Genomic DNA, 18083 nt, shown 5'->3' with positions numbered 1-18083 from the left:
ACAACAACAACAACACAGGAAACATGCAGAGCCAATACCTGCATGGATGCCCTAATTCTGGTTATTCAAACATTTTAGAACTATCTCGTGCAAAAAGAGAATCAGATGTGGAAGGATGTGTGTGGACACAACCAGAAGAGAAAAAAAAAAAAGAGAGACAGAAAAGCCTTTAACACTGATAGTAGCGCTGATTAAACCCACAGGAAGTCAGGCACATGACAGCCACACAAACATTGCATTACAGTGTGACACATAACGCTTCACAGACACACACACAAAATTGGCAAATTTTAGAATAAGAATAATCACACTGCTGTGGGAGTGTTATTCCTTACAATGGGATCACATGCAATAAAAAACAACCAAAAATGTAGACTGTGTAAGAGTGTGTGTGTGTGTGTGTGAAAAAAGAGTGGAATGAAATGCCATTTAATCTGGGGAAAGGAAGACAAATTATTTCCTCACTTACATCCGAATTCATGTTTATTCGCCACACTCCCCCTAACTGTAGTTTACTACGTCCCATTGAGCCATTTGTTGGTAAATTATACTGTATTTACAGTGTGGGCCAATAAAAGTGAGCCTGAGAGGTGTTTCACTGGCAAATAATGGCTTTATTGCCACCAGAGGCGTTCTGTTGTCACTGCTGGATGAGGCCCAATTAGTAACAATATGTCAAAGATGACCAAATCCTGAGTGGTTCCTCTACAGGAGGTTAACACATAGTGCACGACAGACATCCATATGATAAAGGTTAAACCCCGGATTAATTATGGAAATGTATAAGTGGTTGTGGAATTAACCCCCTTTTTTTATGCATTATGCAACTGGGGCAAATTTCAATTTTGCTGGGGCCCCCACAGGGAACCGTCTCAAAGACAACTGGGATTCCCAGGACCACAAGCTGAAAATCACAACCATGAAAACGATATCTACAGCACACCCTCCAGCAGCTGGAACAGTTTCTAGCCGGGGACATTTTTAATGGGACCCCCCCCGCCGCTTCCAAACCCTCCAAAGATGTTGAGAGCCATAGGTTTCCATCTGAGGAGAGGTACACTACCTGCTAGATATGAATGCTTTTTGAATGTGTGGATAATACTGTATTTGAAAAGCAACTTCTAAACAAGCTGTGTGCCGTTAGAGGGAGGTATATATAACACTTAGACATGCTGAAGCGCATACACTGGATCTTGAGGATGGAGGATAATGTGGGAAAAAAAAAATCAAAAAAAACGTAACTTCACGAGCTGCAAAGCGCGCAGGAAATAAAGCAATCAGAGCTCCATGGTGAGGTACAGTATATGTAGCATGAAGTCCAACTCACCCTGGACGAGGCTTTCCTCTTGTACTTGTTTGCGAAGTCAAATTTCTCCTTGATCTCGTCCAGGAGCTGCTCCAAGCGGGCCTTCTCCTCTTTCCCAGAGTAATCCTGGCCCAAGAGGATGTACGCCCTCCAGTTGGCCGAGTCGAAGCCCCAGTGGCAAGTCCTGTTCTCCTGTGCCTTGTGGCTGTGCACCACGAACTTGTGCGTCGGGTACATGAGTCTGCAGTCCATGCACTGGATGCACGCTGCGTTCGGGCTGGCGTACAGCTCCGGCACGAACAAGCCCTTGCACTTGCCGAAACACTCGTGGTATACCTTAAAGCTCCGCTCGGTGAGCTCCAGCTCCAGCGACGAGCCTCCGCTCGGCTCCTTCTTGCAGCGCGGCGGGTAGGCGCCTCCGTAGATCAGGGCGTTGCAGAGCCGCTCGGCGTCCGTCTTGGTGATGAGGCCGCAGGACGGGGCCGAGAAGGGCAGGATCCCCATGACTTTGAGGATCTCCAGCTGGTCCGCCGTGCACCGGGAGCAGTAGATGTGCAGGTCGTCGCACACCGAGTTGATCTGCTGCAAGGTGAAGTCCCGCAGCACCGTGTTGAGGATCTGCGGCAGGCACAGCCGCTTCTCCCCGCCGACCACGAAGCACGAGATGGTCTCGCCTTCCAGCACCGTCTCGCAGCGCTCCGTGGAGCGGTCCGACGGGATGAACAGCGGGCCCGGCATCACCGGCGGCGGCAGATGCTGCAGAACCTGCTCGGGCTCCTTACCGTCCTTCTTGAAGAGAAGCTCATGTTGCCACCGGGCAGAGAAAGCCGCCGGTCCGCCAAGAGAGCTCATAGAGCTGAGGTGAAACTGCTTGAGAGTTTGTTGCAGTCCCGGATGAGGCTGGAAGCTCTGCCGACTTACAGTCTCCATGTTTTTCCTGCAACTTTAGAAGCGTAAATCCTTCTGGTCGTCGACAGGAAAACACCAGTATCTTTCCGTTTCTGAGCCCGGTAAATCCACGGTGTACCAGAACTGACCGAAATTGCGAAGCGCTTCATGAAAACATCCAGTAAAAAAAGTCCCAAACGGCGAGTTTTACAGTTTTTATTCCAGCGACTACTGAGTGTACACCGGCCAGTCGCTCCCTGCAGCGGGTCGCCGACTGTCCATATCTCGGGGGGTAGGGGGGGGGCTCTCCAAACTCCAGAGTAAGCGAAAAGTTCCGTTAGTCGAATCCAAAAAAAGAAGTAGGCGAAAAAATGAAACCAAAGCGTGAGTTGTGAGTCGATACAGCTCGATAAAAAAAACAACCTTATTTGAGGCTCTTTCCGCTGTCGAGGACTGCCGCAATCCACTCCGTCTGCCCCCGCAGTTCACTCTGACTGTATGGAGAAGACAAGTCTGAGAGCCAGCTCCCTCCCTCTCGCTCTCTCTCTCCCTCCCTCTCGCTCTCTCTCTCTCTCTCTCTCTCTCTCTCTCGCTCTCTCCCCCAGTCTATGGCTTTCTCTCTCCCTCGCGCTCCGTCTACGTCTCTCTCTCTCTCTCTCTCGCGCCCCCCTCCCTCCCTCCCTGTGTTTGTGTGTCTGGCTCAGTCATTGAATCCCAGCCAGGAATGTGAGTGACTCTGCAGGCAGGCTGGGCTCTTCCAGGAACAAGCCGTCACCCCCTACTGCCCTGCAGAGAGTAGAGTAGAGAAGAAGAGAAACAAGTGAAGGGAGAGAGAGGCGAAGACGAATGCTGCGTTCACGTCGTATGGGAAAAAAAAGTACTAAGCGTCCACTTTAACTTTTTTTCAGTAAATGCTGCACTGGTGGAAAGTAGGCTAACTTAGCACGTGTAAGCTACTTGTTCTTTACTTAAGTATTTCCATTCAATGCTACTTTATTCTTGATTCTTATTTTTTTTAAATCTATTTAGGCCTATCATAATGTTTTTTTCTGTGTATAATAAGAATGTGAAAAATCTTAGGTGCAATAATTATATCTGAAAGTATAGTCTTTTTTTTAATACAGTGCATGTTTCTGGTGCACTTTTACAATTATGCTATAACTTTATTTATCTTACAGCTGTTTTGTCTTTTAAATAGTTTAAAATTATTTAAAATTTTAAATATTTATAAAGCTTTATATTTTCACTGTATTTTTTGTATTGTATTTCTTATTATATTTTTTGTAGAGCTGACTTTAGGAGCAATGCTCATAAATTCCGATGTAGGCTACCTGTACGGCCCTGTACCTGTGCAAATGGCAATAAACTAAATATTGTGCTTTTACTTTACTACACATAGGCTATTTGACTGTAATTACTTGGCAGATTAAAGGTTTAAATACAACCAAGCTGCTACATTTGACTTACACGTTAAGGCATCAGTAATAATAGATTAGATAGCATTAGATTACATGGACATTATGTATCGCAAATTTGGAAATTTCAGTGCTACAGCAGCAAAATATCAGACACACAGCATACATACATACAAAATATATAAGAAATAATAAATGGGATGGAATACAAGAACAACTTGTAAAAGGTAGAATGTACAAACATATATACAAGTGGTGTATAAAATGTACAACCTACTTAAAAGTTAATAGTATTTATAAAGATATAAGTATAAGTTTGTTCAAGTTGCACTTTGTGCAGTACTGCAATGTGTAATAAAAACACATCAGGCTACTATGACATATAGGCTAACGGCAAAAAAAGAGGCCATTCTGCCTAATAGTTTTAGTTTTGATAGTCTACTTAAGTGTATTTCTGTAGTATTCCCTAAGGCAAGTTTTGAATGCAGGATTTTAATCAGCTGTAATTGATTGATTTTTACTAATACTTCATTACTTTACACAAATTTCATTTTGCAAATAATCCAATACTTTTAATTCTGAATAGGCTAATAAAAGATAAATAAAAAAAATAAAGATAAATTACAAGTTACAGTCACACACGTAACTTTATAGCTTTATAGGTAACTTTTTGATATTAATGAACGTCCGTTACATTCAAGCCATTGCCAAATGAGTTGCTACAAAGCTAATTAAGACTATCAGCTCCACACAACTCTCTCTGGATGTCTCAGTATGACTACGTTCAGAAGATTGTGGCGTCCCGCGACTTTCCCACGCAGAAGCTCGAGTGAAGATAATGGCCTCTTCTGAAGAGTCCATCATGTTTTTTTAATCCTCCGTGTCCTCCTTGGCTACTAGCGTGGAGGAGGGGTGGGGTGCGCGATCACGTAAGGCTTGTATCATGTGGATGCCCCAACAGTTTTGTTGGCATTACTTAGAATTCCTCACGGGGGCGACAGACACTACGCACTATAGCTTTAAGTTGTAATTTTTTTTTACATTCTAGTAGCCTATTTCCTACTTTTACTTCATTTAAGGAACCGGGTAGTAGTTCCATCACTGAAATCACTGCTTGAGAAAGTGAGTATTTGGTGCTGAAACAGTTATTTTGTTAAAAATCATTAAAGCTTGGACTAATGCATGTGTATTATGTGGCGTTAGAGGCATTTCGAAGGCATGTAGCCTACCGTCGACTTGCAAAACACATTTGTTCCAGTTACTCCTTCATTCCTTTCTTTCTTCCTTTACTCAGATCCCCATCAGCTGCTATCAATGTAGCAGCTATACTTTTCCTGGGCTCCACATACAACATATACATAAAAATATACCAAAAACATGCACATTTTACGTACATTTAAAACAAGAGATAGAGTGCAAGTAAAAGGATGTCACCGTGTACATACATAATGTACATAAATTAGTGTCAAATAAATTTAACATCACATTCCGACAATTACAGTCCATTATAGATATACACTTAGATTCAATAATGTTAAGTTATTGTTGAAGTGTGTTCTAAGTAGGGAGACCGGGGACAGTTGTAAGACGGGTCAGTTGTAGTTGTAACACGTCCAATTTCTCCAATCAGGAACACGTTTTTCATTTTAGAAAGAAAAAATTAATTTTTACGTAAGAAAGGTTTTTTTAAATTTACCTCATTTATTTTTGTGATAGCATTGCCGACTTTGTAGTTAAACACAACACACTTAGATCATGTTTATTGGGTGTCTATATGGATAGCTTTCATGCAGGTTTAGCAGCGGCAACGTGGCTCTGTCCGGCGCTTAGCACCGCCCAAGATGATTGTGATTTGAAATGCCAACAAACCAGCGCACGTTTTTCTCCCATCCCAGAATGTCGTGTGGACTAGCCAGACCCTCCTCCGCAGCGCTCTGGAGGAAGGTCTGGCAATGCGAGACTAGCTCTAAATTCAGTTGGTTCATGGCGACAATCGTCTGGGTTAGTTGTAACAAGAGTCGGGGTTAGAAAATGTTACAACCTACCCCAAACTAAATTTTGGTTGTATTTATGTCCTTTCTCAAAATTTCAGACGGACCGAGGGGTGCCTCTCAACACATACACACACAAATAATGTGTTTAATTAATTTAATTTAATTTAGGTTTTGAATAAAAGTTTCAATATCAAGTTTTTGTCATAATCCTCATTTCATAATGTTACATTTAACACCATGTGTGTATATCATAATGTTACATTTAACCCCATGTGTATATCATAATGTTACATTTAACCCATGTGTATATCATAATGTTACATTTAACCCTATGTGTATATCATAATGTTACATTTAACCCCATGTGTATATCATAATGTTACATTTAACCCCATGTGTATATCATAATGTTACATTTAACCCTATGTGTATATCATAATGTTACATTTAACCCTATGTGTGTATATCATAATGTTACATTTAACCCCATGTGTATATCATAAAGTTACATTTAACCCCATGTGTATATCATAATGTTACATTTATCCCCATGTGTATATCATAATGTTACATTTAACCCTATGTGTATATCATAATGTTACATTTAACCCTATGTGTATATCATGTTACATTTAACCCTATGTGTATATCATAATGTTACATTTAACCCTATGTGTGTATCATGTTACATTTAACCCCATGTGTATATCATAATGTTACATTTAACCCTATGTGTATATCATAATGTTACATTTAACCCTATGTGTATATCATGTTACATTTAACCCCATGTGTATATCATAATGTTACATTTAACCCTATGTGTGTATATCATAATGTTAAATTTAACCCCATGTGTATATCATAATGTTAAATTTTACCCCGGGGCATGGTACAATTATATATAACCTGTACTATGGGGTAAAAATTGTAACATTTCACTCCTTGTGTTTGAGTTTAAACCATGCATTTTCTGTTTGGGTTGTATAGATTACAGCTACACCATTCAATAGCAGACACGTTTAACTAGTTTGTATCACATTTGGAACCCGCTTGCTTAAAAGAGCTCCAAGACATACAGACAGAAATGTCAAAAATGTTACAACTATCCCCGGTCTCTCCTAGTCTTTTCAAACTGGCCTTATACTCTGTACCTCCACTATATTTATGTTTCCATCCACCTGTCCATGGAATGATCTGAAGTTGGCTAAAAACATTCATGCGAATAAAGCCGGGGAAAGTGTGTTTCCATCCAACGGCTTTAAAGTGAATAACAACCTGTGCCTAATGACGTCACATGGGTAACGTGTCATGGCGGGTTGCAACCATAAAATGACCTAAAACATAATCACAATTCATTATTTATTTGGCAAAAAAAACGCATGAGCTGTTTACCGATTAAAGGTACATTGTGTAGTGTTTTAAGTATTTTATTAACTATCAATGTCTTCATTCAGAAATATGTCCTCATTGGTGTAAAATTACCTCTGCCAATGATCTGACTTATCCTCGTAAGCGAAGAATTTCTTATCTGTATTAGGCTTCCATGTCATTCCGCCATTTTGAATTTCTATAATCGCTAGGAGGGACATAAAGCGCTAGCCGACCTGTCTAGCTAATCCACAACGCGTTTTTGTTCAGAGCCAGCGTCACGTGACTGAAACCAGCTGAAACGGAGAAGGAGATCAGTGAGAGGCGCTTGTCACTGCCCCCGGCAATGCTCATAATGCTCATAATGGAGGATCAGACTTATGCCGAGCCACAGGAGAAGGAATCCTCGTCGCCGAAAAAGCGACATGTTGTCATAGCTTCTTGGTACATAACGGCTACCGTAGTTGCAATTGAAAAAGCGAGGCGCTAGAAAGCACTATTCGTTTGAATGCAAAATACAATTTTACCGCTAGATGGGAGAAATTCCTACACAGTGGACCTTTAAGAGAAAATCCGATGAGATCGAAATGTACAAACTTTGTGTTGATATTCATGAAATTCAGTCGAATTTGACTGTTTCCATAAAAACGTGTGGGTGGAAACATGCCTTATGATAGTTGGCAAGCTATTTCCTCATCATTCATTCGTCATTAGGCCTGTAACATAATTACATAATTGTCTAATTGCAAAATTATTTTGCATAGTCACAGTTTTATTTGTTTAACTGCAATTAATTGCTAACATTGGCTAAAGGTGCTAAGGCGTGTGACTGGTAATTGTTGATTTTGTTTAGATATACCAAATTGTAATTATATAAGTGATTATTGGTCGGACTATATATTTATATTATTATTTCAATTGTTAGTTGTTGGCACTTGACCCTAGGCACGTTCATATTAACAAAAATGACGAGGGGGGGGATACAGTTAGAAATAACTTTTATGATAATAAAGAGGCGTTGTTTACTTCATAGCCTGTGTATTTGAGTTAGTACATTATCTGGGTGACATGACAGTGATATATAACCAAAAGATGCATCCTGGGATTCATTCAACACTTTAATTTGTTTAAAAAAGTAAATTTGACTGAAAGAGACAATGACGTTTGTGACTGCTGGTGTGTGGACCTCGATGTCACAAGTGAGCTCAAACCTGAGGGAAGCGGGATTTTCAAGCAAGAAGCTCACATTTACTATCTTTTTCCGTGGGTCCTGAATGCAGCAGAGGAATAGAGAGCGGTTATGTGAATCATTTGGTTCAAGGCTGTACAGAGAGAGAGAGAGAGAGAGAGAGAGAGAGAGAGAGAGAGAGAGAGGATGGGTGGTGGTGGTGGTGTTTTGGTGGTGCGAGACAGGACAAATTTAGCCTTGGAAGGGGAAACGCAAATTTCACGACTTCTGCTTGAATGTGTTAAAAACTGTTTGGCAAGTAGCGGCAAATAAACACGTTTCATGTGTTGGCGACCTTGACAGACAATCTTGCGAATGAAAAAGACGAGTGAAGATTAATTTTTATCTTTCCACAGATCAGCTATTGAAATGTGTTTAGAGGCTGTCAAATCACTAGCACAGTCAACAAAAATAAATATGCACTTTTAATTCTTCATATACTTTCCATTGCATGTATTTTGACCTTTCCCCCTTAGTAATTATATATCTGCAAATCAGAACATCTTTTACATTCGCTCACATGAAGTGGTGGAATGTATGTTTACTCAAGTACTGTACTCAAAGGCCTAATTTACAGGGAGGAGCGGGGTGTTACAACCCCCCCAATAATCAAAACTGGCCAGTGCAAAAAAAAAAGAAGAAAAAAAACTATTATAATTTCCTTTAAATAAATAAAGACATTTGAACTATAAATTGATGCAGAAAAATTCCGCAGAAAGTGAAGAAAGTGTTTGACGTTCAAAATTTCAATTTTGCTCAAAAGTGGAGATCTCAACCCCCCCCCCACCATGTTGAACCCAAAGTTATGCCCTTGACTGTACCTAAGTACAAATGTTGAGGTACAGTACTTGTACTTTACTTGAGTCTTTTCTTTTCATGCCACTTTCTACTTCTACTCCGCTACATTTCAGAGAGAAATATTCTACTTTTTACTCCACTAACGTTCATCTGACAGCTTTAGTTACTAGTTACTTTACACATTAAGATTTTTGCACACAAAATACATGTAGTTTAAAAAATACAATGTTTTTAATGTAAATTATACTACCCAACAATATACAGGCCTATAAGTCCAGCTGAAATGATTAGACCATTAAACACACAACTGTTTGGATCGTTTCCAGTTTCTAAAATGTGAGGCTTTCATTAAAGGTCCAGTGTGTAACGTGTTTAGTTGTTCATTATCAAAATCTGTGTTGCCCGTTCACAGACTTTTCCTTTTTCATGAATATTTACCACCACCACCATCAATTCCAAGTATTCCTTTTGGCTTGAAATTTTACATTTGCATTCGCATGAACTGGGTTAGATGCTCCATATTCGTGCTCCATCTTGAAATACGTTAGCCGGTAAGGGACATACAGGACATACTGCTCCGCCTTTCGCTGTCACATGATAAACTCACAGGTGCTGCTAACGCTGCTAACGGGTATCGTAGCTTCCCGGCCCCGGCAAGTTTGAAGAAGGAAACATGGAGGACCACACGTATTCAAAATCCAAATTTCAGGAACAGGAGTCGTCTTCTTCATCGCCCAGAAAAAGAGCAAGAGACCGGCTTTTTGAAGCGTGAAGGCTACCGTAGCTGTAAAGGTGTGGACACACTAGGCCGAAAATCGGCCTAGATGGACAGTCTGGCGAGGTCAGTGACTCGAATCTGTTCGGTGTGTCTCGTGCCATCGTCCGTCCGAGGGGCCGTCGGCGTTCATTTTGGCCGACCTGACGTGTTCAGTCGGCGGCAGGGCAGTCGGGACTCACCCGGAAACGGGGAGCGGAACGAGGTGACTAGAGTCTCTCAAAATCTGACGAAAATCTTCTAAACTGACCTTTGTTGATCTGAAATGAAGACAGATTCAGCAACTGCCCGGCCTATTTCTCTCTTAAAATGTTTTCAGAAACACGTCTCAATACAATATGAGATCGTATTCTGAACGAGCCGCCATGACAGTCTGGCTTTGAATTTCCGGAGAAAACAAACCCATGTGACTTGTTCGTCCAATCAGCTGCCGGTTTTCATATCTTGGGCAACAACACAGAGTAGCGCCGCCTGCTGCTATGGAAACGTATTACGTTTCTCAAGTCGGTGTCGCCTCAGTGTGTTCCGAGGCAGTTTTTTGGACCTCGGGGGCGCGACTGATCGTTTCTACTGGATTTTCTGCCGAGAGTCGGCCGTCTGGTTGGTGTGTAAGCACCTTAATACGTACTTTGAACTGCGTGGCGCGAGAGAGTTGATATATGATCTCAACGCTAGATGGGAGAAATTCACACACATTGGACCTTTAAGTAAGTTTACTTTTAATACTTTAAGTACATTTTCCTGATAATACTTTCATACTTTTACTTAAGTAATATTTTATAGTATACTTGAAAAGCAATACTTGAGTAAAAGTAAAGTATCTTACAAAAAAATGACTTTGGTAGAAGTTAAAGTCACCTTTTAGAATATTACTTGAGTAAAAAGTCTTAAAGTATCTGATGTTTACTGTACTTAAGTATCAAAAGTAATTTTGTGATATTAAATGTACTTATTATTATAAGTAAAAGTATTATGCATTTTATTGTGGTTTCTTCTTTCTAAGTACAGTGACAAAGTATTTGTACTTCGTTACATTACACACTGGAACTACAGTGCCTTGCGAAAGTATTCGGCCCCCTTGAACTTTTCGACCTTTTGCCACATTTCAGGCTTCAAACATAAAGATATAAAACTGTAATTTTTTGTGACGAATCAACAACAAGTGGGACACAATAATGAAGTGGAACGAAATTTATTGGATATTTCAAACTTTTTTAAGAAATAAAAAACTGAAAAATTGGGCGTGCAAAATTATTCAGCCCCTTTACTTTCAGTGCAGCAAACTCTCCAGAAGTTCAGTGAGGATCTCTGAATGATCCAATGTTGACCTAAATGACTAATGATGATAAATAGAATCCAGCTGTGTGTAATCAAGTCTCCGTATAAATGCACCTGCTCTGTGATAGTCTCAGAGGTCCGTGTAAAGCGCAGAGAGCATCATGAAGAACAAGGAACACACCAGGCAGGTCCGAGATACTGTTGTGGAGAAGTTTAAAGCCGGATTTGGATACAAAAAGATTTCCCAAGCTTTAAACATCCCAAGGAGCACTGTGCAGCGATAATATTGAAATGGAAGGAGTGTCAGACCATTTGCAAATCTCGCAGACCCGCCCGTCCCCTCTAAACTTTCAGCTCATACAATGAGAAGACTGATCAGAGATGCAGCCAAGAGGCCCACGATCACTCTGGATGAACTGCAGAGATCTACAGCTGAGGTGGGAGACTCTGTCCATAGGACAACAATCAGTCATATACTGCACAAATCTGGCCTTTATGGAAGAGTGGCGGCAAGAAAGCCATTTCTTAAAGATATCCATAAAAGTGTCGTTTAAAAATTTGCCACAAGCCACCTGGGAGACACACCAAACGTGGAAGAAGGTGCTGTGGTCAGATGAAACCAAAATCGAACTTTTTGGCAACAATGCAAAACGTTATGTTTGCGTAAAAGCAACACAGCTCATCACCCTGAACACACCATCCCCACTGTAAACATGGTGGTGGCAGCATCATGGTTTGGGCCTGCTTTTCTTCAGCAGGGACAGGGAAGATGGTTAAAATTGATGGGAAGATGGATGGAGCCAAATACAGGACCATTCTGGAAGAAAACCTGATGGAGTCTGCAAAAGACCTGAGACTGGGACGGAGATTTGTCTTCCAACAAGACAATGATCCAAAACATAAAGCAAAATCTACAATGGAATGGTTCACAAATAAACATATCCAGGTGTTAGAATGGCCAAGTCAAAGTCCAGACCTGAATCCAATCGAGAATCTGTGGAAAGAACTGAAAACTGCTGTTCACAAACGCTCTCCATCCAACCTCACTGAGCTCGAGCTGTTTTGCAAGGAGGAATGGGCAAAAATGTCAGCTCTCGATGTGCAAAACTGATAGAGACATACCCCAAGCGACTTACAGCGTAAAGCGCATCGCGCAAAAGGTGGCGCCACAAAGTATTAACTGAAGGGGGCTGAATAATTTTGCACACCCAATTTTTCAGTTTTTTGATTTGTTAAAAAGGTTTGAAATATCCAATAAATTTCGTTCCACTTCATGATTGTGTCCCACTTGTTGTTGATTCTTCACAAAAAATTACAGTTTTATATCTTTATGTTTGAAGCCTGAAATGTGGCAAAAGGTCGAAAAGTTCAAGGGGGCCGAATACTTTCGCAAGGCACTGTATCCAGAGGACTTGTAGAGTTCTCCCTAAGGTTGACTTACGGTATGTGCAGTAAAACCTTGATAATCTTTGACACAATATCTCTCTAAATCTTATTATAGGGATTAAATGAGTTACAGTAAAGGACTAGTAATATGATCAGAACCTAGTGACTCAGCCTCAGGGGGGGGGTCATGTGTCAACTCCAGTTGTTGAACTGCAGCAGTGGTTCGGCAGTTTGCTGTTCCTGTGGCATCCCCTAGCCAAACACTGCTGAAACTGCAACATGATCTGACTGGGAGGATCCTCCCCTGCAGGCCAGGCCAGCACACAAATCGCAGATTTAAAATTTGTGAATGTGCATATGAAAATTCAGTGCAATTCTATGTAAAAGAAATTCCATGAGAACAGGGTGGTTAATAAGGCTTCTCAAGTGGAGTCAGTAATGATACTAAAAGAAAGGAGAAGAATGCAAAGAAAGTAGGAACTATGGCTGGGTATCCATAGGTGTAATTTACAGGGGGGGGGGGTTACAACCCCCCCAATAATCAGAAATAACCAGTGCACAAACCCAACAAACCCCTAAAAAATAGTTTTATTTAAAAAAAAAAAAAAAAAAAAAAAAGAAACTTTTGAAAAGCAGAAATTGTTGCAGAAGAAATAGAATAGAATGCCTTTTATTGTCATTATACACATGTACAATGAGATTAAAAGCAACTCCTTTCCAGTGTCAACATTAAATAAGTAGTGCAAAAGAAAAAAAGGGGGGGTAAAGTGCACAGAGAGCTATATACATATATAAAAAATATAAACATATGAAGATAGAAATGGTTTCATGTACAGTATGAAATGCAGTGTGAAGTAATGATATTGCAAAAGTAATGAAATTGCACAGAATTGTCAATATTATTATATTAAGTATTAAATATGAAATATTGCAAAGTAGTTGGGTAGAAGAGAGCCCGGGGGTGGGGGGTAAGACTGTGAAGTCAGTGCATGAGTGAGTGGTTATGGCTTTTGGGAAGAAACTGTTCTTGAATCTGTTAGTCCTTGTTCTGATGCACCTGTAGCGCCTCCCTGACAGGGCAGCAGGCCAAGCAGGAAATGAAGTGTCTGATGTGTGGAGATCTCACCCGATACCAGTTTTTAAAAACAAAAATAGATTACACGTTACGGCACAAACCGTTTCATTTATTATTCAGCTCCTACAACGTGTGCCGTAACGGAGAGTTTTTTCTGGGTGCCTCTACGGCGTGTAATGTTAGACAGCCAATCAGCAGCATTATTAAATCTTGGTAGCAGTGATGGAGTCGCTAATCTCTGGACTCGTGACTCGACTTGGACTCCCGCGCTGTTGACTTGGACCCGGACTCGAGGATTTATTAAATCAGACTCAAGCATTCATGAAACGGGACTCGGAATTTGGATGATATTTCTGACTACTTTAATGTGTAATAGAATAGAATAGTCTTTATTTGTCTCTGTACATGTTCAACGAAATTGAATGCAGTCCTCTCAGTGCAAAACATCAGTAAAAAGTGCAAAGCAGGAAAATTAATATCTATATGTATACATAAAAAAAGTCTCTAAAGTCACTATAAAAATGGTTTAAAAAGAAAAAGGAAAGTTAAAAACACAGGCATACCACACAAACATATGAATAGGCAGTGGTGATGGAGTACTCGAGTCGCTAAGCTCCAGACTCGTGACTTGACTCGGACTCTCCTTTGGTACCTCGGACTTGAACTTGGACTCGAACACTGGGGACTCGAGACTTGACTCTGACTCGACAGTTGGTGACTCGACTACAACACTGCTGACTAGATATGTTTTTAAATATGCCCAGTTTATTACTTTACCCCTATGGTGCAGGGATCTTCAACAGGGGGTCCTCAGAGTCAATGCAGTGGGGCCTCCAAATTATTGTTCATTTTTTAAAGTACTTTGAAATGAAAAAAAGTCTTAACATGAATCCAACATATTATCAATAATATAAATCCCCACTGCTTACTGGCCTATAGGTAAGGTTAGTCTCACTTTGCCAGACCCTCCTCCAAAGCGCGCTGAAGGAGGAGGGGCTACTGTCTGGCTACTCCGCATGGCATTCGGGGATGGGAGGAAAACGTGCTCTGGTTAAATGGCATTTCTTTTAACCAATCAGAATCGTCAAGGGCGGCGCTAAACACCGCACAGAGCCGCTGCAAAATAGTCGTGCGAGAGAAAACTCAGATTGGACAGATAGTCTAGTTAGCTGTCTGGATTTACCCTGCAGAGATCTGAGGAGCAGTTAACCCTAGTCCTCACAAATCCAGCGCAGCTTAAAATTTCAACACAAAGAAACAGAAAATACATGCATCCGGCGAAATTTCCTGCAGCACCGGAGCAATCCCGGAAGTGGAACGCGAAGGATATAGACTAAGGTAAGACCATCCACTGATTAATCCTAAGGATTCACTGTGCCACATGTATGTTTAACATTAAAACATGATTTATACAACCATGCCAACAATTATTAGGCTATTTTAATAGCTTAGTATTCTACGCAAAAAAGGTATGGATGAAGACTATAGGCCGCCCACACTTTATTGCAGGCCCAGTTTATCATGCAACTTCATTTTATACAATATATGGAGTAGGGGGTCCCTGCTCCATCTCTCTTTCAGTTAAGGGGTCTTTGGCCCTGCTATGGTGCTCCCAGCACTGACACACAAAACAGTATCTTGCAGTGGTCAGTGTTTCAGGTTTCAGAGAAATGGTGGACCCAAAATTGCAGAGACGACAGGGCAGTGTTGAGTTTGAAGATTTAATAAATAAAAAAGGGTTACAACAAAAAGAGCCCTGAAGTAAGCAGGCAAAAATAGTTCCAAAAAAACGTTGAGGAAGCCAAACGGCCAGGAATCACAATAAACTGGAACACCGAGACAAATGGGGGTAGAAATGCACACGCAGACAATACAGTGATCTAACAACAGACAAAGACAACAGAAGAGACTAAATACACGAGGTAACGTGGGTGAAACAAGGGACAGGTGACACGAGGGCTCAGGAACAGGTGAAACACATCCGGGTGGGGCAGGCAATCACAAAGGCGCAAAAACACAAGGCAGGATGTAAGACAAGACATGACATGGGAGAAAACGGACTACAAAAAAAGACATACACAACCATGACACGGCGATGGTTGCGGTGTTGGAGCCAGGGGACTGGGTTCTCTCCCGTTCAGCTGGCAGACACTGTAAGTGGTCTTTTCTGAGGGGGACCAGAGCCTCTGCTGGGCTTATCAGTGCATGGCAGGAAGCCATTCTTTCAGCCCAGCACTGAGCTCTGGCAGCTGCAGGCTGGATGTGGGCCTACAGTCCTACACTGGCATACTGCATCGCTGTCTGTGTGTGTTTACATTACACGGTAATAGATACAGAGCTTGTGCTTCCATCGGGCTTCTCATCCTATCAAGGCAAAGGCTGCTAGACAGTACGGAGTGTATGCCAAGACTCGTTTTCAATGATTCATAATGATGCCTGCATACAGTGCTTGTCCTCTTGCTCTCCGTTTCCCCCCCCCATGAGTTTGTCTGTTCTCATTATTTACTTGCATACTCTTTTTTTTTTTATATGCGTTGCCCTTCTCTCTCCCTTCATATTTTGTCTGCTGTGCGTGCTGCTTACTTTAAAAATTGCATGGCAATGCAAACTGTGAAAACTCCTCCCCCTGTTGCTGTGTTCAAGGGGAACTCTGACATCCAGGATTCACAGTCAAAGTTGGGACACAAAATCAAGGCACGCTGCCTGCTTTCATACCTCGCCACGCCCAGCTAATCGCTGCAGGAAGTGGGCATGGTTGTCAAATCGTCTGATTTGAAAAAGTAACAAAAATTCTAGGATTCTCTTACGCTAAGCTAAGCTAACCACATCTGGACTCCAGTTTCGTACGCAACACACAGACATGAGATTGGAGTCAATCTTCTCATCTCACTCTTGGAAAAAAATAATCCCCAAAATGTTGATTCATTCCTTTAATTCCCCAATTCAAATGTCTTTCCTTTAACCAATCACATTTTAAAGTGCCCATATTATGAAAAAAAACACTTTTTCTGGGATTTGGGGTGTTCTTTTGTGTCTCTGGTGCTTCCACACACATACAAACTTTGAAAATAATCCATCCATGCTGTTTTGAGTGAGATACGGTTTCTGAATGTGTCCTGCCTTCAGTCTCCTAGTGAGCTGTTCAAATTCAAAATGTGACGTCACAGTCCGAAATGAGCTGGCTAACCACAACCGTTTGCTCGTAGCGTTAGCGTTAGCCGGCTACAACACACACAAGTTCACCATAATCTCCAAAAGAACTACTTACATGTGCTCCCTGGTTTAGAAGAAGTCTCCCAGCTAATCCTGCCTTGTAACTGACCAAAGTTGGAGAAACAGGCTTTCTTTTACTGTCTCTAGAGTTAGCTAGCTGACATGATCTACATCTGAGCTACTGCGCATGTGCGAGTGCAATCAAAGATAGTACAGAAGAAGAAGAAGAAAAGAGGTCTCACTCTGTAGCTAAAACAGAAACCAGGTGAAAAGAGGATCTGCAGCAGTGAGAGAGAGCTGTGCAGTACAACAACAATATGGTGTTTTTTGAAAATTAAACCATGTAAACCTATTCTGGTACAACCTTAAAATACAGTTATGAACCTGAAAATGAGCATAATATGGGCGCTTTAAATTATGCAAATTCCTCTTGCCCAATGTCAGCTGTGATTGGCTATATTAGTTTAGGTTCACAATACATCTAATCTAGTTCTGTGCCAAACCCAAAAAGACAGGAAACTGTTTTTCAAACTGCAATTACGCAAATTTACACAAAATTAATTTGCCGACTTTGAGACTCAGAAATTCCCACACAAGCAGAGATTTTTCATATTCGGGCTGTGAAATAGGTTGCTGTGAGTCGGGTGTGTGGATGCCTGCGTTTAAAAATGTAATCTTTGATTTGCTTGATTTGCTAAACTCTATGACGGATAAGGAACTTTTTAATGAACGCGAGCAGACCCACAGGACTGCGCCCTGCAGGCTCATGGGACTGTGCTCCCGAGTTCCTGTAGCTGTAATAATCGATATACGGCTGTGATTCATCACTATGTACTATCTTATAATACATCTGAGGGCTGTATGCTGTAAAGCCTGTAACATGGATGTAATGTTATTAACGTCTCTGTTCCCAAACTGCCGCCGGCTATCGGCTAGTAGCTAGCGGTAGATACAGCACTACATAACAATTACATCGCCTTGGTTCTCTTAATACAACCTGGTTTGCGCATGTGGGTCACTTTCAGGCCGTGCCCAGGACTTGAGTCTGATGTGGGCCACATTTAAAAAATATATAACGTGAACAATCAGTCAAACAAATCGGATCTAGAAAAAAATGGGAATTGAGCATTAAGGCCTGAAGTCTGAACGTAGCCAGGGGGTTAACACTTTTGCAAGGCCCTGTATCCGTGTCGCATTCTCATTAGGGGCTGAGCCCCCCTAAGGGTCTGATCCTAGAATCGCCCCTGGTCTGGACGGTCAGATCGGAATTCATGCGACTCTGACGTCACTCTTCTAGAGCGACCATCGCCACAATTCTGCAAAAACTGAAGGTTCATAGTTAAGAGGGTGTGCCGC

General features: G+C 41.4%; 1 protein-coding gene across 1 annotated transcript in view; it reads right to left on the bottom strand.

Annotated features, from left to right (window-relative positions):
• skia (v-ski avian sarcoma viral oncogene homolog a) overlaps window positions 1-2718 on the bottom strand; it is a 92434-nt gene extending 89716 nt beyond the window's left edge. The window contains exon 1 of the mRNA XM_039800641.1: window positions 1328-2718. Coding sequence (XP_039656575.1) covers window positions 1328-2236 — 909 coding nt within the window. The 5' untranslated portion in view covers window positions 2237-2718. The remainder of the gene's footprint in view (window positions 1-1327) is intronic.
• Between the last annotated feature and the right edge of the window lie 15365 nt (window positions 2719-18083).

This window comes from Perca fluviatilis, chromosome 5, assembly GCF_010015445.1.
Source record: "Perca fluviatilis chromosome 5, GENO_Pfluv_1.0, whole genome shotgun sequence".
Classification (NCBI taxonomy): domain Eukaryota; kingdom Metazoa; phylum Chordata; class Actinopteri; order Perciformes; family Percidae; genus Perca; species Perca fluviatilis.
The sequence above is the reverse complement of the archived record's forward strand: the minus strand, read 5'-3'. Positions and strand labels throughout refer to the sequence as shown.